Source organism: Ylistrum balloti, unplaced genomic scaffold (genome assembly GCF_031769215.1).
Source record: "Ylistrum balloti isolate Yb309-2 unplaced genomic scaffold, AGI_CSIRO_Ybal_v1 Utg369630, whole genome shotgun sequence".
NCBI classification, from domain to species: domain Eukaryota; kingdom Metazoa; phylum Mollusca; class Bivalvia; order Pectinida; family Pectinidae; genus Ylistrum; species Ylistrum balloti.
This window is the reverse complement of record NW_026781896.1, coordinates 1074950-1097235: the sequence shown is the minus strand read 5'-3', so window position 1 is coordinate 1097235 and position 22286 is coordinate 1074950. Positions and strand designations below refer to the sequence as shown.

The window sequence follows — 22286 nt, the reverse complement described above, 5'->3', positions numbered from 1 at the left end:
TTTTCACATAATGCATTTTTTTTACTTGTTTTTCCAGTATGATTTATATCTAGAAATGTCAATGAATATTACATAAGAAGAAATTATTGCACTTATAGGATTTTTTCTAGTTCTTTCAGACAAGTCTCTAATTAAACTTGGCCCAAACTGGCAAAGAAAGACCATAACAGCATTGAATCAAAGTACTGAAAGTACTGGTATGCTAAGACCATTAAAAAATAAATTCTTTGTTATTAGCTTGCTATATACTGAAAATATATGCAATCAGTAAATCATTGCAGCCCATAAAAAATGACCAGCAGATATCAGAAATAACAAGCATAGTAGTATTACTTATGTAATACATGTCCCAAGTAGGCTCCAAGATGCAATGATAGGGAAGTTGTCCATTTCTTTGGATACATTGTAGGGAATGTTGATCATGGACACCATATTATCACTTTAAAGACTGTGTATCCTATTGGTTTAAGACCATTAGTTAGACCATCATGCAAAAAACATGCTACATACAAATATTGGACAGCTTCATTTTCCAGATTGTTTGTAAATGACTGCATAAGAGCGCCAATTTTCTAAAACAAACATGACTTGTCACCATAACTTAAAATAGAAGATGCCTATTCTTCCAGAAAACCTTGTCTTATTCTCCTTGTACTTTTTCTGGGTATCTTCAAGTAGATATTGACTTTGTTCCAATTTTTCATGTTTATATATTCTTTGTTCTCTAAAACTTGTCACAAGATATTTTATTCCTCTTGTATTATCATTTTTTTTAACATCCTTACAGTGACCTTGAACCTTGAAATTTACAAGATGTGAATATCTTTTAGGTTGTGAAATTTGATAGAAAAACGAGGGTAATACAATGGAAAAACACCCCCATGCAACTATCCGTTTTTTGACTGTGACCTTGATCTTTGATATCTGACCCTGAATTTCTAAAGAAACCGACTTCTCCTCACAAGGGATACATGTTCCAAATTTGATTAAGGTATACTAACTGTCTTGGTCTCAATGCGTTTACAAGGTAATCATATAGTACTTATGCAAGTACTGTGACCTCTACATTCAATCCTCAAAATCATTACTATATCCTCTCCACATTGCCCAGGGATAACTGAAACTGTAATCCAAATGATAACTAATACCCCCATCACCCACAGCCTTAGTTATCTCCCCATGGTGACCTTTTGCAAAAAAACATCCTCTGAAACACAGCGGCATGTGCACATGTTCCCTAATATTCCTGCGAAGTTTTGTTGAAATTGGTCCACAGGTTTAGAAGTTGACCGACATGCAAAACCTGTCTATATTGACCAGATGCCATGGCAATCAATATTTCCAGGGGAAAATGGTGCATGCACATCTACACATTGTCCCGAATATTACTGTAGTTTCATTGGAGTTGTCTAGACAAGATGTGTCTACAGACAGACAAACAGATGGATGGACAGATAGACAACTTGATTCGATTTACCCACCCTTTTGGTGGTATAAGAATGCACAAGAGTGCTTACAAATTCCATGTGGACAGACATCATGGAAAAATAATAATGATAATAATAAAAATAAAAACATGATAAAGATGCTTATATCTTGTTTTCTTTATTCAGTATACTTTCCATGCTTTGATCAGCAATGTAATCGTGTCATGTCAATATCCTAGTACAAGATTGCATACACAAAATTGTTGTAGGTAGACTTTTAAGATAAATAAAAAAAAATACATGTCTAAGTTTAAATGAAGGTTTTAAACAGAAGTTGTATTATGTTCAGTATACAGTGATTTTTCTAGACAATTGTAAACTATAAACTCGGTATACAGCGATCTTTTCTACACATTTGTAAACAACAAACTCAGTATGCGGTGATCTTTTCTACAAAAAGTTTTTTTATATATTGTATATACATAACTCAGAAAAAAAAAATAAGTAAACCTTTCTATGTACACTACAAACTCAGTATACAGTGAGCCTTTCTACATAAACTTGGTATAACTAGTGAATCTTTCTACTTAAGTAAATTGAAGATTGTAAAGAAATTTACTACAAATGCAGCATACAATGATCTTTTCCACATTTTTTTAGTTTCTGCCATTTGTTGATTCTTCTTTTGTGATGGTAATTATATTGCCGCCTTTAGAGAGTACTGTGACCTTAAAAGGCAACATGGTTGTTAGCATATCCTCAAGTGATTAACCATCTTCAACATCTAATTGGAGGTCGGAAAGAAGGACGTTTTTCTCCACCATAAGGTCCTCAAATCCATTGTTGGTCACAATGGCCAATTCCAAGTTAGAATAATCAAGAGATACCTTCTACCATTCCAGATTTCATTTCTTCAGGGACATCCACCTGCTGAAAGAGAGTAAAGCAAATAAATAACTATATTTCTTTATTGCTATGATTATGTGCAAGAAATATACACTTCTGTATAAGCTTATAGTCTTGAACTTCCCAATAGGAGTCTATATTAAATATAATTAATTGTTTTGACATTCAGGACTGTCAAATTATGAAGTGATGGACAGCTAGAAAATAAGAATATCTTGACCATGGTCATACAGAGATTGAATCATAAAGTTAAATTCATGAGATAAATCTGTGCAGTATGATAATTTATTTTGACGTTTGTATTTCAAAAATCATTATGACTTGAAAGGTAATGTGTAATTTAATTAATTACATTGGACCGTCATGCAATGGCAATGCCATTTTCATAATGTAATTGTAATTTCATTAATTACATCATCATGTAATTGAACCCATGCCTGTTACAAACAGTAGCTGTCCTAACTGATCCTAAAATTAAATTTGGCTATGTCTATCACAAAATTAATGTTGGCTGTCTATTACAAATGCCATATTTAGCTACAGTAGAGGTATTTCAAAAATGTATGTCATTGTAACTGAAAGGACACAATTAATGGTTACTTAACCAGAACTACAGTTCTGAACAAACCACTACAAAGCCTGGTTAACTGTACTAAGAAAATGTCTTCTCAATTAATCAATTTCATTGATTATTGACATCTTATTGTTGTACTTACAGTCACTTGAGTTTCTTAAAAGTTGCAATTTGACTTTTAATAAGGCCCAAAATGATAATACTGCAATGTCTTAATTAGCTCTCGAGGGGTATTGGTTAGACTATTTATCTCATTTCATTCCATTCACCATGAAAACAAAACTCTAAAAAACAGTCGACAATTAATGACAAATATTGAGCCTAGGGCTGGGTAAAATTGATGAATCAAAAGTGTTGAACTGAAAGTGGACGCAGTTGACATAATACTGAAATTTCTGAGATGAACAAATACAGTACATATATCAAAAAGTTCAATTGTACCAATAATACTTTACACATTCACACTGGGACTTTACACATTCACACTGGAACTTTACACATTCACACTGGGACCTAACACTTTGCTAGGTTTATCCTAATCTTTATTAAAATACTTTCCGGGAATCAGATGTTAATTGACATCTTCATTATTCCTAATCTTCATATTGTAATCGTTCACATGCATCACTCTTCAACAGAATCAACGAGACATCATGTCAGAAAGACAAAAACTAAAATTAAGCTAAAACTATATATATTAACTTCACATGTAAACCTTAAAATTAGCATAGCTGTAGAGTTCCCGTACGATTTCATACTCTGGCCTTTGGCCGTTGGGGTACTTATAAATTATCTCCGATCAGAAATTTGAAAGAGCTAGACCTACAATAGCGCGGACAGTGACAGATATTTTAAAGTAAAATCGATATATTACCCAGACAGATTCCTAGATCTATTCACGGTAGCGTAAGTAGTACAGTACAATATTACGGATAAGTTTTTTTTCTGGTTAATTTCCGATCTGTTGGGCCACTGACAGAAGTGACTGCGATGAGACCATTATGAAACGATCATTCCAAAATAAATCCATTTCAAAATACTGAAATACTTTACGGAAGCAACAAAAATGTGCTAGATGCTTACATAACATTTTTCAAATGCATACTGCTTCAAGGGAAAAGTCTTGAAAATATTTTGAAAAAAAAGTGCTATGGCGGCAGTGCCCAGCTTGCGCGTCGCCGTCAAGCCTAAATTCAATAGACGCGAAGGCTCATTCCAAATGGAAAGTTAAGCCGCCATATTGGCATCGCCTCGCAAAATTTACCACCATAAACGTGAGTCTTTGTCATTGTATTTACAAATTTCGATGTCTGATTATCATTAATACACAACACAAAACATTTTCTTGATGTACAGGTAATGAAGAAAATGTCGATAAGGTTGTTTCATTTAATGACTAGCATCAGCAACTTGTAGGGGCGATAATCCAATGATTACGGTAATGTCCGGCAGATGGAGTAGGAGTAAACTTTCGATTTATGAACCAATGAAAACGAAGTACTGATACTCAGCCTCAGGGGCGATAGCAACATGCTGAAGAGCATTGAAAATGCTAGAGCTGCTGCCCGAAAGTATGATACTGATGACAAGAACGTCAGAAACTGGAGAAGAAAGAAAGATACCCTCATCGTAATGCCGGCTGGCAAGAAAGCTAATCGTGGTACACCTGCAAAGTTCCCAGAAATAGAAAAAGATCTTTACCAGTGGGTATGTGATAGACGAGATGACGGATTTGCTGTAAGCTCAACAGAGATCAGACTCCGAGCATCCTACATTGGCCGTAAACACGGGGTAACCCACTTCAAAGCTTCAATGAACTGGTGCTACCGTTTCATGAAACGTCATCTTCTGAGCGTGAGAAGAAGAACCACTATTGCCCAACACCTCCCTGATGATTATGAAGACAAAATAACATCATTTCAGAGCTTCATCATCAACGCCAGAAAGAAATTTAATATTCCTCCCTCCCGCATCGAAATGCAGACCAAACACCCCTCACTTTTGACTTACCCTACGACAGAACAGTGACCCATATAAATGAGAAGAGTGTGTCCATTCGTACAACCAGCAACGAAAAGAACAGGTTTACTGTGATGTTATCGTGCATGGCCGATGGAACCAAGCTCCCCCCTACATCATCTTCAAAAGAAAGACAATGCCAAAGGGAAACTTTCCTAGTAACATACATGTACGTGTCCATGAGAAAGGATGGATGTCAGAAAATACTATGAAAGACTGGCTTAGGGTTGTGTGGGGAAGCCGTACCAACACCAGAGAGAAGTCGATACTTGTACTAGACAGCTTCAGGGTACACAGGGCTCAGTATGTGGGTACACAGGGCTCAGTATGTACACGACATACTACAGGAAGACAACACACGTCTGGCTATTATACCCGGCGGGATGACGTCCATTTTACAGCCCCTAGATGTCGGCATCAACAAGCCTATCAAAGACGCCATGAGGAAAAAATGGAACGAGTGGATTACTGGAGACGCCCACACATACACCAATGGCGGCAGGATGAAGAAGCCTGAGATGACTGACATTTGTAAATGGTTAACACAGACGTGGCAGGAACTCGACCCTCAGACTATAGTTAAGTCATTCCTGAAATGCAGCATATCTAACAAACTAGATGGTTCCGAAGACGATGAACTGTGGACAGACGGCGCCACTGACCCTACTGACACACCATCAGACGACGAGAACGCCATTTATTATAACGACCAGACAGAGGAAGACAACTTCAACGCCGAGGAGTTCTTCCACAGTGACGACGAAGAGGACTTCTGGGGTTTCGAGAAACGCGATTAAAACGGCCTGCTATGTATTAAGACTTTCTGATAAACGATCTATAATCAATAAAACGTCTGATTATTTATTTTATTCTTGTACATGTTATTTATTGTTATTTTGTAAATAAAATGTAGAATGAAAATGTTGTGTTATTTTGTATATGCTCATGGGTATGCTTTTCAATGGGGAAAGGGGAATAACTCTAACTTTATTCATGTGACAAAGTCAAACAAAATGGCTTCCTATTACGAAGGACGACACAATACGAACCTGTAACGAGAAAATGGAAGGAATTAACCATGGAAACTATAATAAATAATCATAAATAATCATGTTTGGTTGGGGAAACATCATAGGAAAAACCATAGAACGATAATATCAGGTATGCTTGACTTTTAAGAACACAATTCAAGGAGATATGATATAAATTGTCGGAAGGAAAAAAGTGTCATTTCCTCTATATCTCTGTAATGTCCGCACCCCCATTTTTGGATTGATTTTCGGTGAAAAAAAGTGCGGACATTACATGGGTTTTTACAGTAGGCTCCAAGATGCAATGATAGGGAAGTTGTCCATTTCTTTGGATACATTGTAGGAAATATTGATCTTGGACACCATATTATCACTTTAAAGACTGCGTATCTTATTGGTTTAAGACCATTAGTTAGACCATCATGCAAATAACATGCTACATACAAATATTGGGCAGCTTCATTTTCCAGATTGTTTGTAAATGACTGCAAAAGAGTGCCAGTTTTCTAAAACAAACATCATATGTCAACGTAACTTAAAATAGAAGATGCCTATTCTTCCGGAACACCTGGTCTTATTCTCCTTGTACTTTTTCAGGGAATCTTCGAGTAGATATTGACTTCGTTCCAATTTTTCATGTTTATATATTCTTTGTTCTCTAAAACTTGTCGCAAGATATTTTATTCCTCTTGTATTATCATTTTTTTAACATCCTTACAGTGACCTTGAACCTTGAAATTTGCAAGGTGTGAATATCTTTTAGGCTGTGAAATTTGATAGAAAAATGAGGGTAATGCAAAGGAGAACACCCCCATGCATCTATCTGTTTTTTGACTTTGACCTTGATCTTTGACATCTGACCTTGAATTTCTAAAGAAACCGACTTCTCCTCATAAGGGATACATGTTCCAAATTTGATTAAGGTATACTGTCTTAGTCTCAATGCGTTTACAAGGTAATCATATAGTACTGATGCAAGTACTGTGACCTCTACAGTCAATCCTCAAAATCATTACTATATCCTCTCCACATTGCCCAGGGATAACTGAAACTGTAACCCAAATGATAACCAATACCCCCATCACCCACAGCCTTAGTTATCTCCCCATGGTGACCTTTTGCACAGAAACATCCTCTGAAACACAGCGGCATGTGCACATGTTCCCTAACATTCCTGCAAAGTTTTGTTAAAATTGGTCCACAGGTTTAGAAGTTGACCGACAAGCAAAACCCGTCTATATTGACCAATTGCCATAGCAATCAATATTTCAAGGGAAAATGGTGCATGCACATCTACACATTGTCCTGAACATTACTGAAACGTTTCATTGGAGTTGTCCAGACAAGATCTGTCTACAGACAGACAAACAGATGGATGGACGGATAGACAACCTGATTCCAGTTTACCCACCCTTTTGGTGGTATAAGAATGCAAAAGAGTGCTTACAGATTCCATGTGGACAGACATCATGGAAAAATAATAATAATAAAAAAAAAAACATGATACAGATGCTTATATCTTGTTTTATTCAGTTTTTAGATACAGTATTCTTTCCATACTTTGATCAGCAATGTAATCTTGTCATGTCAATATCCTAGTACAAGATTGCATACACAAAATTGTTGTAGGTAGACTTTTCAGATACATAAAAAAATACATGCCTAAGTTTAAATGAAGGTTTTAAACAGAAGTCATATTATGTTCAGTATACAGTGATTTTTCTAGACAATTGTAAACTATAAACTCGGTATACAGCGATCTTTTCTACACATTTGTAAACAACAAACTCAGTATGCGGTGATCTTTTCTACAAAAAGTTTTTTTTTATATATTGTATACACTGAACTTAGAAAAAAATAAATAAGTAAACCTTTCTATGTACACTACAAACTCAGTATACAGTGATCCTTTCTACACAAACTTGGTATAACTAGTGAATCTTTCTACTCAAATAAATTGAAGATTGTATACAAATTTACTACAAATGCAGTATACAATGATCTGTTCCACATTTTTTTAGTTTCCGCGATTTGTTGATTCTTCTTTTGTGATGGTAAATATATTGCCGCCTTTAGAGAGTACTGTGACATTAAAAGGCAACATGGTTGTTAGCATCTCCTCAAGTGATTAATCATCTTCAACATCTAAATGGAGGCCGGAAAGAAGGACGTTTTTCTCCACCATAAGGTCCTCAAATCCATTGTTGGTCACAATGGCCAATTCCAAGTTAGAAGAATCAATAGAGATACCTTCTACCATTCCAGATTTCATTTCTTCAGGGACATCCACTTGCTGAAAGAGAGTAAGGGAAATAAATAACTATATTTCATTATTGCTATGATTATGTGCAAGAAATATACACTTCTGTATAAGCTTATAGTCTTGAACTTCCCAATAGGAGTCTATATTAAATATACTGTAATTAATTACTTTGACGTTCAGGACTGTCAAATTATTAAGCGATGGACAGTTAGCAAAACAATATCTTGACCATGGTCATACAGAGATTGAATCATAAAGTTAAATTTGTGTGATAAATCTGATCAGTATGATAATTTATTTTGACGTTTGTATTTCAAAAATCATTTTGACTTGAAAAGTAATGTGTAATTTAATTAATTACACTGGACCGTCATGTAATGGTAATTTAATTAATTTGAAAATACCTGTAATGGCAATGCCATTTTCATAATGTAATTGTAATTTAATTAATTACATCATTATGTAATTGAACCCATGCCTGTTACAAACAGTAGCTGTCCTAACTGATCCTAAAATTAACTTTGGCTACGTCTATCACAAAATTAACTTTGGCTGTCTATTACAAATGCCACATTTAGCTACAGTAGAGGTATTTCAAAAATGTATGTCATTGTAACTGAAAAGACACAATTAATGGTTACTTAACCAGAACTACAGTTCTGAACAAACCACTACAAAGCCTGGTTAACTGTACTAAGAAAATGTCTTCTCAATCAATTTCATTGATTATTGACATCTTATTGTTGTACTTACAGTCACTTGAGTTTCTTAAAAGTTGCAATTTGACTTTTAATAAGGCCCAAAATGATAATACTGCAATGTCTTAATTAGCTCTCGAGGGGTATTGGTTAGACTATTTATCTCATTTCATTCCATTCACCATGAAAACAAAACTCTAAAAAACAGTCGACAATTAATGACAAATATTGAGCCTAGGGCTGGGTAAAATTGATGAATCAAAAGTGTTGAACTGAAAGTGGACGCAGTTGACATAATACTGAAATTTCTGAGATGAACAAATACAGTACATATATCAAAAAGTTCAATTGTACCAATAATACTTTACACATTCACACTGGGACTTTACACATTCACACTGGAACTTTACACATTCACACTGGGACCTAACACTTTGCTAGGTTTATCCTAATCTTTATTAAAATACTTTCCGGGAATCAGATGATAATCTACATCTTCATCATTCCTAATCTTCATATTGTAACCGTTCACATGCATCACTCTTCAACAGAATCAACGAGACATCATGTCAGAAAGACAAAAACTAAAATTAAGCTAAAACTATATATATTAACTTCACATGTAAACCTTAAAATTAGCATAGCTGTAGAGTTCCCGTACGATTTCATACTCTGGCCTTTGGCCGTTGGGGTACTTATAAATTATCTCCGATCAGAAATTTGAAAGAGCTAGACCTACAATAGCGCGGACAGTGACAGATATTTTAAAGTAAAATCGATATATTACCCAGATAGATTCCTAGATCTATTCACGGTAGCGTAAGTAGTACAGTACAATATTACGGATAAGTTTTTTTTCTGGTTAATTTCCGATCTGTTGGGCCACTGACAGAAGTGACTGCGATGAGACCATTATGAAACGATCATTCCAAAATAAATCCATTTCAAAATACTGAAATACTTTACCGAAGCAACAAAAATGTGCTAGATGCTTACATAACATTTTTCAAATGCATACTGCTTCAAGGGAAAAGTCTTGAAAATATTTTGAAAAAAAAGTGCTATGGCGGCAGTGCCCAGCTTGCGCGTCACCGTCAAGCCTAAATTCAATAGATGCGAAGGCTCATTCCAAATGAATTGTTGCAAAAAATGCAATTGATAGTTCAGTATAAGTATTGACTTCAAATTCAGCTAACATATATATATATATATATATATAGTGATACTTACCTACATGAATTACCCGCCATCTTCTTTCAGTCGCCGTCTTCTTTCAGGGTCCAGCAGCACAGAGCACCCCGGCTGTTTCCGTCAAAATTTTATGCTACTCTAAATCATTCGTAAAAACCCACGTAATGTCCGCATCTGTGTAATGTCCGCACCCTTTTTTGACACAAAAATCTGGGGAAAAAACCCACCTTCCATGTAATGTCCGCGGGTAAAAAATGCAAATTGAAGCTGCCGATTTCATTTCACGTACGCTAATGTCGTAATGGCCGAGAGCATGTCGCATTGTGTATAACTTACAGGTACCATTCAAGAATTCACTTAATTGTTTATAACAACAGTTATTCTCCATAATGGTACAGTAAGCTTACCAGTATGACAAGTCCTCATTTCGATAATTGGTGTTTTGATAAGGGTTAGCCCAGCAGTGTTATAAACAGCTTGGGTCGTCTCCTCACCTCGAGTGTGAGTGAGTGACAGCGTGTGATTAGCCAATTAACGATAACTATACAGTAACATGACCCGCCCATGACCCACGGCGCCACTGACCCTACTGACACACCATCAGACGACGAGAACGCCATTTATTACAACGACCAGACAGAGGAAGACAACTTCAACGCCGAGGAGTTCTTCCACAGTGACGACGACGACTTCTGGGGTTTCGAGAAACGCTATTAAACCGGCCTGCTATGTATTAAGACTTTCTGATAAACGATCCATAATCAATAAAACGTCTGATTATTTATTTTATGTAATATTCTTGTACATGTTATTTATTGTTATTTTGTAAATAAAATGTAGAATGAAAATGTTGTGTTATTTTGTATATGCTCATGGGTATGCTTTTTCAATGGGGAAAGGGGAATAACTCTAACTTTATTCATGTGACAAAGTCAAACAAAATGGCTTCCTATTACGAAGGACGACACAATACGAACCTGTAACGAGAAATTGGAAGGAATTAACCATGGAAACTATAATAAATAATCATAAATAATCATGTTTGGTTGAGGAAACATCATAGAAAAAACCATAGAACGATAATATCAGGTATGCTTGGCTTTTAAGAACACAATTCAAGGAGATATGATATGAATTGTCGGAAGGAAAAAAGTGTCATTTCCTCTATATCTCTGTAATGTCCGCACCCCCTTTTTTGGATTGATTTTCGGTGAAAAAAAGTGCGGACATTACATGGGTTTTTACGGTAACTGACTTACTTCTGGAGACAAGATTGTTGCAGGGCTCGTTTCTGTATAACTGACTTAAGGAGACCAAACTGTTCCAGGGCTCGTTTCTGTATCACTGACTTACTTCTGGAGACAAGATTGTTCCAAGGCTCGTTTCTGTATAACTGACTTACTTCTGGAGACAAGATTGTTCCAAGGCTCGTTTCTGTATAACTGACTTACTTCTGGAGACAAGATTGTTCCAAGGCTCGTTTCTGTATAACTGACTTACTTCTGGAGACAAGATTGTTCTAAGGCTCGTTTCTGTATCACTGACTTACTTCTGGAGACAAGATTGTTGCAGGGCTCGTTTCTGTATAACTGACTTAAGGAGACCAAACTGTCCCAGGGCTCGTTTCTGTATAACTGACTTAGTTCTGGAGACAAGATTGTTCTAAGGCTCGTTTCTGTATCACTGACTTACTTCTGGAGACAAGATTGTTGCAGGGCTCGTTTCTGTATCACTGACTTACTTCTGGAGACAAGATTGTTGCAGAGCTCGTTTCTGTATAACTGACTAACTTGGGGAGACTCAACTGTCCCTTGGCTCATTTCTGTATATCTGACTGCCTTAGGGAGATCAGACTGTCACGGGCTTGTTTCTGTATAACTGACTTACTTCTGGAGACAAGATTGTTCCAAGGCTCGTTTCTGTATAACTGACTTACTTCTGGAGACAAGATTGTTCTAAGGCTCGTTTCTGTATCACTGACTTACTTCTGGAGACAAGATTGTTGCAGGGCTCGTTTCTGTATAACTGACTTAAGGAGACCAAACTGTCCCAGGGCTCGTTTCTGTATAACTGACTTAGTTCTGGAGACAAGATTGTTCTAAGGCTCGTTTCTGTATCACTGACTTACTTCTGGAGACAAGATTGTTGCAGGGCTCGTTTCTGTATCACTGACTTACTTCTGGAGACAAGATTGTTGCAGAGCTCTTTTCTGTATAACTGACTAACTTGGGAGACTCAACTGTCCCTTGGCTCATTTCTGTATATCTGACTGCCTTAGGGAGATCAGACTGTCACGGGCTTGTTTCTGTATAACTGACTTACTTCTGGAGACAAGATTGTTGCAGGGCTCGTTTCTGTATAACTGACTTAGTTCTGGAGACAAGATTGTTCCAAGGCTCGTTTCTGTATAACTGACTTACTTCTGGAGACAAGATTGTTCCAAGGCTCGTTTCTGTATAACTGACTTACTTCTGGAGACAAGATTGTTCCAAGGCTCGTTTCTGTATAACTGACTTACTTCTGGAGACAAGATTGTTCTAAGGCTCGTTTCTGTATCACTGACTTACTTCTGGAGACAAGATTGTTCCAAGGCTCGTTTCTGTATAACTGACTTAAGGAGACCAAACTGTCCCAGGGCTCGTTTCTGTATAACTGACTTAAGGAGACCAAACTGTCCCAGGGCTCGTTTCTGTATAACTGACTTAAGGAGACCAAACTGTCCCAGGGCTCGTTTCTGTATAACTGACTTAAGGAGACCAAACTGTCCCAGGGCTCGTTTCTGTATAACTGACTTAAGGAGACCAAACTGTCCCAGGGCTCGTTTCTGTATAACTGACTTAGTTCTGGAGACAAGATTGTTCCAAGGCTCGTTTCTGTATAACAATCTTACTTTAGGAGATCAGACTGTCTCAGGCCTGGTTTCTGTATAACTGACTAACTTGGGGAGACTCAACTGTCCCTTGGCTCATTTCTGTATATCTGACTGCCCTAGGGAGATCAGAGTGTTCCAGGACTGGTTTCTGTATAACCGACTAACTTGGGGATACTCAACTGTCCCTTGGCTCATTTCTGTATATCTGACTGCCTTAGGGAGATCAGACTGTCACGGGCTTGTTTCTGTATAACTGACTTCCTGTGGGACACCACACTGTCTCTGGGCTCATTTCTTTTCAACTTACTTAATTTGAGAGACCACACTGTCTCTGGGCTCATTTCTTTTCAACTTACTTAATTTGAGAGACCACACTGTCTCTGGGCTCATTTCTGTACAACTTACTTAATTTGAGAGACCACACTGTCTCTGGGCTCATTTCTGTACAATTTGCTTAATGTGGGAGATCCGACTGTCCCTGGGCTTGTGTCTATATAACTTAGCTATTTAAATGATCAGATTTCTCTAGGATTTGTTTCTGTCTGACTTACTTTGGGAGACCGGACTGTCCAAGGGCTCGTTTCTGAAGATTTGATAATGACTGATTGCCCTGGTTTTGATTCATGACACTTCTTTGTCCCCCGATGGCAGATATAACATTCCTGGAGGAAATCAGAAAAATAATTAATTTAAACTAGATTACAACACACAGCATATACACAAAATGACAATCAAAACCAATTCTTAGTTATGATAGTACCATGATCTACTGGAAAGCTGGCAAGGGCAGCTAAATGTAAATTTATGAAAATTTTAGCAAAAATATGGACCAAATTACCACCCAGGATGAAGACGATTGGTTAAGGGGTTTTTATTTTGCCAACTGATCATAAGCCTATGCCATGTCAACATCAGAAGTATAACACAGGGCCTGATGTTCAATGTGGAATATCGGACATTCTAGCTGGAATTATATATAAGAATTTCCTATCTATCAATCCTGCTATTTTTAGTACATTATGATAGCTATATTTCACTTACAGAATGTCCAATTCCTATAGACATTGTTACATTACACTAGCTAAATTTTGTAATGGTTAATTCTCCTACTACCTACCACTGAGTACTTCATTATTGCATGTATGTATACATATTTTTGCATCCTTTGTACATTTCAGTGAAAATAATCTAAAATTGCCACACATGGACGGCTTATCGACTGGATGGTTTTACGGTCGATCCCTGTAAGAATTTTATCTTGAATAGTTGGTCGTGCTTAAGTTTGGTTGTGTCAGTTTTCACATCTTCTGAGATACAGAATATATGCACCACAGAAACGTCACACCTTTTGTTACTATAAAGACTCATTCAAATGATCTTTCCATACCTGTTTGGTGAAGGTTGCTGTGGAGGCTGTTGCAGATTCATCGGAAAGTTTGGATTCATACTGGTGGGAGTGACATGTCCCTGACTCGTGCCTCGAAACTGTGGCCCTGTCACACCAGACACAGGGCCTCGTGGTTGTAGCGCATAGTTGTTCAGACCTGAGGACAGAAGACAAACATTGAAATACAGTAAAAAAATCTTTTCATCCCCTTTCCAGGAATTTCTTAAATCCTAATGCCAATACTAAAAAAGCAATGTTCATGTCTGAAATGTTGAATTCTTTTTGAAAAATCAAAATATTTTGTTTGCATATATACTCCAAATCTTAATAAAAGGTGAAAGGACAAACATGTTACAAAACTAAATTGTTCTCTTATCTTTTTTCTTGCTATCAAAACACAACTTTATGTTGGATGTCTGCTCCAGTTACAGATTTTGTGATAATCTTTGCTGATAACATGAAATGAAATACCTCCTTGATTGTAAAAGTTATTGCCAAATCCACCCGAAAGTTGTGAAGGTGACTGAGAATTCATAACCTGGAAGGTACAAAAAAAAAATGTAGAGAAATGAAGTAAAGAAAGAAAGATTAAGCCATTTCCACCAGGGATTTCAATATATTGATGGTGAATATCTTTATCAATATGTAGTTGTTCACTGGAATGTGGTCATAGTCTCAATTATTGTGTTGTCCTTATTTGGCATCGCTCATTATTCTATTCCAAAATCATTACAAGGATATGATTGGTCAACAGATTTTGTTAAGTTTTGTAACATATGCTCAGTTGTTTATTACAAAACAAATAACAATTCTATTTATATTCTAATGGATCAAACATCATAAAATCAATACTTTGTACTTACATCTCTATCGGGTCGAAATACTGAAGATTGTAGACTGGAGGACTGTGGGAAATACATACTTGTCTCACTGTCGTCATCCTCCCCAAACAAACCCTGAAATACATAATCACAAGAGAATCCTAATGTACAAACAATGCAAACTTAAACCTAATAAAGATTTGCAGTTTACCAGTTCTTTTCATAACTTTAGTTAGCCAAATTTCTCAACTGCCTTCCTTGATTCATTAATTTAAAATTTACCATGGTTTCTGTTCTTTAAAAAATTGGCTTCCTGAAGTAGAGGGACTTTACCAAAAATTATCACATATCTATGTTCAATCTTGTTTTCTGGTATTGATTACCTTCCTGGGTTTGGAGGGCTGTGATGGGTGAGGTGGCTGGTTGGGTTGCGGTGGCTGCGACGACATCCCTGACATATTTAGATTTTTTCTGGCCCCTGGTGATAATTCACCTGTTGTTTTCCTTCCAAGATTATTCAAACCATACCTGTTGATATCAAACCATACCTGTAGTTAATATCATTTACACAACTACTGTAAAATTTAAATATAATTACACAAGTTTATTTGTATGGAAAACCACTGTCATCTCTCTGTTTATGTCCTAAAATCTTTCAATATAAAAACTGTCAAATTTTTTGTATTTTGCCTAAATTTCAAGGCTGTGTAGTACTTATTATTTCCTGAAATCTTTTCTGTAATAAGACCTTTGGCTAACACATTTTAACATTACATCTTTCTCAAATTCAGGGGGTGGGCTTATCACAGAATTACAATTACACAGCATCAGCTAATGACTTTACTGAGCAACAACAGGTTGGTTAATTGTCATAGGGAAATAATGTAAACTTCAGCTCTAATTTTATCAACACCATCATACTGTATTAACTTTACATGCTTTGATAAAGCGATCAAAGACTAGACTTCACATATACAGATCTAAATTCAGGACAGATCATTTCAACCAGATGTCAATATACAAGTAGCATTTCAGAAAAACACTTTGTAATATGATTGGACATAGCTGTTAACAAACACTATCAAATATACTGTTAACAGTGTCTGATCATATGCATGTACAGTCATTTTTCACTGAAATATCATTAGTTTCTAAAATCAGGTTCAATCAAAGTAAAGAATTTTTAACCCCAAAATGCCAACAAAAAACCAAATGAAACGAACAAGGCAAAAACTGATAACTAATCCAAACTTTAAACAAAACTGTTTAGTATCATGAAACAGCAGTATTATACCCGTGCATCTAATAGAGTTCATTTCTTTTCCTCTCTGAATTTATAAATTGAGCTCCCAAACACAGAATTGAAAAATTTCGGATTTCACAGATTAACGGATGCAGATGATTGAAAACTCTGTCATCTAAATTAAATAAAAAATCCTGATATTTTTTTTCCCCTATGAACATGAATTTTGAATGTTTTTTATAATGTTAAACCTTTTATTATCACACTGAATTCAAATTTCATTATTCAAAAACATGAAAGAATATCAATTTCTCAATAAAATAATAATTATATGTCGTAATATATAATTATCACTACATATATCACAATACATAATGAATTGATGTATTTCATATATTACAATACACAATACAAATGGCTGCACATATTTCTCTACCAATTTAGAAATTACTATTTAGTGTATAGTCTTAACAAACACATGCATTAGCGTCCCTTTTTCAAATTGTGCTAATTAAGAGTTAATAAAATATTAAGTAAGTAGAAGACAATGTTCAAAGAAGCACTTTAAAGCAAAGATCAATCATCCCCATAAGTATATTTCCACTGAAAAAAGTATCACTGATGTACAAGAAATACCAATAAACCCAAGAGGAATTATTTCTTACCATGTGCCTCTTCAAAAATATCAAAATCAAAAAAAAATTCTGTAATGAGCCGAAAATGTTGAGACCAAAAAAGGATGTATGGACTTTATGAATCACTCAGTAAAATGTAATTTGTCTTATTATGTTTTGAATAATCATGTTTACGGTATAAACGGTTGGTTATTAAATTACGACAAATTAGCAGTCAAACATCACATATTCAATTGTAAAATTTATTGCATCAACATGAGGGGCACATGAAGCTTTGGGAGTTTGAGTAAATGCTGGAACAAGGGGAAGTTCTTGGTGCCAATACAAGTATATATCATATATTCGGTAACTGTACCAGTATTAACACTATGCAAGTTAAAAATTCAGACCTGCAACAGTTAAACTGAACACAACCCAAGATGTCTAAAAAAGAAGACATAGATAATCTGTAATAGATTATTTTGACCAGAATGGCAGATCATAAATTCATAAAAGGTATGAATTAGTTTACACAAAGTCTGTTTTATCCACCTTTCTTTAATAACAACAGGATATAGAAAAGAACTTAGCATACAAATGTTTGACGATCTGAAATCATGATACCACAAAGGCTTTTTAAATGAGTCTCGCGAAACATAAAAACAACAAAAGAAGAAAAACTTTTGTTCCAATTTTAAGTTACATAGAAACAATGATTATTCAGAATTTTGTGAACAAGAAAAACAATCTTAATTTTATCATTAATCCTAAAACAAATCCGCGGTAAGAATTAGGTCAAATATTTATCAACATCAACAAGATGAGTAGAATCTAAATGGTCACAACCAATATAGGATCCATGTTCAAGTTTGTGTCTGAAAAATCAGAACACATAACGTCAAAACAATGTTTTGTATGATGCTGAAAAGCATTCCTGAAGCAAGTTTATTTTTCTTTTCAGTTGTGATTTATCTCATTTCAATGTATATTAAGTAAGAGTTTCTGACCAGGAAAAGGCCTGCTAACAAAGACCTTGGCAGACAGTGATGCTGTGTTTTAAATGATACCGTATGTGCAGGTGTAACGAGACTCTGTGTATAATGTACCGATCCATAATATCAACACATGAGCTTTGTACATGTTATATATAAACGCAACTTTCAGTAATGATGATAGAGGCATATCAACTGATGTATCAGAAAAGTCCACAATTTTTTGTAAATTAAGAAAATATATTCATAACTTTATAGATCAGACAATCTCAAAGTTAAGTTTCTGTAGTGATTGGTATATGCATTGATCATTTGTATTGGTATGTGAATGGTAATTTGATAGAACATGAGATTAACGCAATTTTGTTGGAAAATTTAAATCTAATTCAGAGCAAGTACCACATGATTTATAAACCGCTATAGGAAACTATTTACTGCAGTGTTCCTGTACCACATCACAGCTGCAGGTGAAATTTTTGTTCAAAGGTTTGCAGGGAAAGTTTGCAAACACAAGGAAATTTCGTCTGACATAATATTTACGATTGGATTTTACGATTAAGCAACGAGGATATCACTGCATGCAAAAATGTTGTCATGCAGCCACAGAAAGCCGGGAAGCTGCAGCAAATGAATTATAGGAGATTAAAGATGTGTCTACTTACTGGGAGTTCCAGGAAAACTGATCTGTCATAAACCTTCTGGAGCAAGAGAGTTGAGTGTTAAAAATGTCTTCCTAAATCCCTTATATCATCAAAATAGTGATTTTGACTTCATTATCACATCTTAAACACTGTTTAATATCATACATAATGTGTACAATGTATTGTCAAAAATGTAACAGTTTCCATGAAAATGGTGAAATACAAATTATGACAGAGGTTCTATTCTAGTTCCATTTTCATAAATGTATATTGTGAACATTTTAATTTGTCCACAGCCAACGGTGACTTTGGTCTACATCTATCCACTTAGGCATTGTATTGAATAGCAATTGTTGGTTATATAAATACCCAGGTAATATGCAAGTCATCAGGTGTTGTGTGTGGAGGGAAAAATTCTTTGTTTTTGCTGAAAAAACTTCACTTTATATCACATTTCTTATGATATACATTCTAGGTAACTAACAAGTTTTTGCTATTTATGACAGAAACTCCCCATTTTTTTTACATAAATTATCGGTTGTTCATGATTTCAAAAGTCTGTGATGTATTCACCAGAAATGGAGAAGCAGGTGAAAATGCAATATTAATGTTGTAATTCTACAAAATGACTTGCTTTGCATTAGAAAAAATCCTTGAAGAAAATTCTCGAAGTACAGCTAAATGAAAACATGTGAATACATGTATTTGTGTATATTATCATCAGATAACAATCTTTAATACATCTAAAGTTATATCGTCAAGGAAAAAAGATTTTGTATAATTCTAACAGGGAAAAATAAATTGATTTTTTTTTTTATCAATTTAATGTGTCTGGAGTTTTCCCCAAACTACTCAATGATCGAAGTTAGAATTAACCACATCAATTCAATAGTTTTCAATATTGTGCAAAATACTTATGTAATTCCCAAAACCAAAAATTCATCGGATGAGGGGAAAAGAAGAATCAATCAAGGAGTTATGTATCTAGTGTTCCACAGCCCAAAATAACATTTGTGTTACCAGTTATACATTTTTTATAATACAAACTAATATACTGGTATGTGTAATTGGTAGTGTTATTTAGTGTGAAAGTGACCCATTTCCATACATATTAACATAAAGCTGTAAAATTTACCCTGTGTGTATAGGTAACTGATCAAGTGTTGAATTATCTAGTGTGGTGGTCGAAATGGGATACAAATCCATATAAGTATTAGAAGGCCAATTTTCAATTTCTTCTGAACTTTCTCCCAACAAATAATGATTATCATGTGTAATCAACATTCTGGAAATGACCCAAGGTCTGGACTTGAATTCTAGCTTCAAAATATGTTACAATTTTTCATTATTTTTGTAAAGATCAGTCATGTACAGAACTGGACAAAACAGATATTTTAAAGACAGTTGTAATTTATAATTTACTTATTACATGTTAGCATTGGTGATGATATCATCCATGGCAATACACTATTTATTACGAATACTCTGTGTTACCTCCATCTTTAGAACCAACCTTAACTAGGTGTTATTAAGTACAGAAATTTGAGAAAGGATTTAATATAAGCTCTAAGCTTGTTTTCCCACCCCATATACCTGTCATATGTATGTGTTAACTTAATAATAATATTGTTTAAACTAAACTGACTCTCTATTTATGGCTACGATATCACTGTCATTTACATAAGCCCTAACCAAAAGTCAATGAAAAAATCAGTTTACTTGGCAGATTTCATCACAGTAAGAAAAATGTGTGTGGGGTGGAGGGGGTTTTATCTGTGCTTGTATGATAGTTTTAACCTTTGTTCTGTTTGCAATATTCACCAAATTGAATCAGATGATAACATAAATGACGTATGATTAAGGCTGGTTTTTGAGAGATAGATTTCCTACATTTGTGTTTCCTGCCTGTATTACATTTACAGGAGGTTTTACATATCGACTTTGGTGACCGTAAACACTTAAGTGTTGGTTTTCAAGTAAAACAAGTGATAAATACAGCAGTGATCCTATAATAAGCCCATGTCAAGAGCCTGAACATTACTGCTGACTTAAGGGAGGCTTATTTCAGGTCAATAAATAATTTCAAACGGCATGGGCTTATTAATAAATGAGTACATTAAGTTCAAAATTACTCTACCATTCTATACCATAAATACAGTTAGCACCGATTTCTGATACACAAATACTTACTGTCCCATGCCTGCCATGGTATTGACATTATTGTCCAAGTTATTGCGAAACGCTGCCATTTCAGCGTCCAGATTTCTGTCTTCCGCTCAATGTATAATTTGTCTAGTCACTCCTGAAATGATAATTATGATAGGTTTAATTAATGTAAAAGCAATTACTTCTAGTTCTTTTCATGTTCATATCAATGTATTGTAATCCAGAGGTCATTTAGAGTACAAGAACACTGACATATTGTCCTGACAAAATCACTTAAATAGAAAAATCTAAGGAAAACAATGGCCACAATTAACTTCTTAATCACAGCTGATTTTATAAGATATAAACATAACCAGCTCACTTTAATAGCTGTGTCAGTTCATAGATTAAATATGAATATCTCCTCTGGTGACTGATCAGCTCCAAAACACACAAAGTTGCAATGAAATACACACAGTAACTACCTATATATAAAGCAAATGATCATGAACATTATTTGTAATGCCTGTAATGGCAAGGCAACTAAAACAATTAATAGTTTTTCAACCAAAATGTTGAGGTAAACTGGTATATTACAAAATTTCCTCCGAAGCATAAAATGAGTTCAAATAATGCAATATCATATGAATGCCACAAATTTGTCGATATGGATAATTTATATACAAGCTATGTCAGCAATATTTTATGGATATAAAGCCTACTGGTTGTTAGCAGTTCTCCTAACGAAAATATTGAACAGATCAAAGAAGAAATCGACTCTTTCGACGGGTTTCCTTTCGACTTTCCACTTCTTTTTATTCCAGGATGCTAAATATGGTCTCAGACTGAAGATATATTTGCTGTTCTTACAAAATGATACATTCCGCAAAATAAAATCTGAAATACGTCATGTTAGATGTCCTAAAATGCAAATCTAAATCCAAGCACAAACTCCCGGGTGCAATTACCAAAATGCAAATATTTCGGAAATGGAAGATTTAGTAATTTTGCCAACCTTGACCTTACTCCCAAAACTAAATATCAGAATGTGAAACAAAGCTTCGATTAGATACTTGGGAAATGCAATCATATCATGTAAATATGTCTACCATTCAGAAAGAAACAACTTCGGCGAGGAAGTGTTTCACGATCCGATCAAATAAATAATGCAATCTTCACAAAACCGGTGTTCTTCGTCGTTGTTGCATTGGAACTCTTCAGTGTTGAAGATTAATTCTTAAGCACGTGTGCCACCTGGTGGCAAATCTAGGGGGTACATCGGTTGATGCTCGCGGTTCGGCGCGCGTCAGAGACATAAATTTAACCTTTTCAGAAATCGAAATATTTTTTCTGCTAAAACTTATCTTTCCCCATCGATTTTTTCTTTAAGCTGGCCGACACATCTTCAATATAAAATTGAGGGTCCAAACTCTGAAAGTAAGCCTATCACTTTTGTCACTTT

General features: G+C 35.2%; 1 protein-coding gene and 1 long non-coding RNA gene across 2 annotated transcripts; both read right to left on the bottom strand.

The window, feature by feature from the left end:
• Positions 1–1584: 1584 nt before the first annotated feature.
• On the bottom strand, positions 1585–10178 carry LOC132552082 (uncharacterized). Its single transcript, XR_009554318.1, has 2 exons — positions 10149–10178; positions 1585–2357 (listed from the first exon to the last, which is right to left on the bottom strand). It is a non-coding gene; the product is annotated as an uncharacterized LOC132552082 (long non-coding RNA).
• Positions 10179–11364: 1186 nt separating this feature from the next.
• On the bottom strand, positions 11365–22027 carry LOC132552310 (uncharacterized). Its single transcript, XM_060216474.1, has 12 exons — positions 21934–22027; positions 20870–20981; positions 18701–18736; positions 15573–15717; positions 15232–15324; positions 14840–14906; positions 14369–14525; positions 13533–13643; positions 12677–12952; positions 12095–12190; positions 11659–11754; positions 11365–11464 (listed from the first exon to the last, which is right to left on the bottom strand). The coding sequence occupies exons 2-12, from the start codon at positions 20926–20928 to the stop codon at positions 11365–11367; spliced, it is 1236 nt and encodes a 411-aa protein (XP_060072457.1). The 5' UTR covers positions 20929–20981; positions 21934–22027.
• Positions 22028–22286: the final 259 nt, after the last annotated feature.

Excerpts from the sequence above, each read along its gene's own strand:
- LOC132552310 (XM_060216474.1), bottom strand. The coding sequence starts at position 20,928 with ATGGCAGCGTTTCGCAATAACTTGGACAATAATGTCAATACCATGGCA. Across the intron at positions 18,737-20,869 it reads ACCATGGCAGGCATGGGACA|AAGGTTTATGACAGATCAGT; the intron begins GTAAGTATTTGT and ends CTCTTGCTCCAG. Across the intron at positions 14,526-14,839 it reads TAACTTTTACAATCAAGGAG|GTCTGAACAACTATGCGCTA; the intron begins GTATTTCATTTC and ends TTCTGTCCTCAG.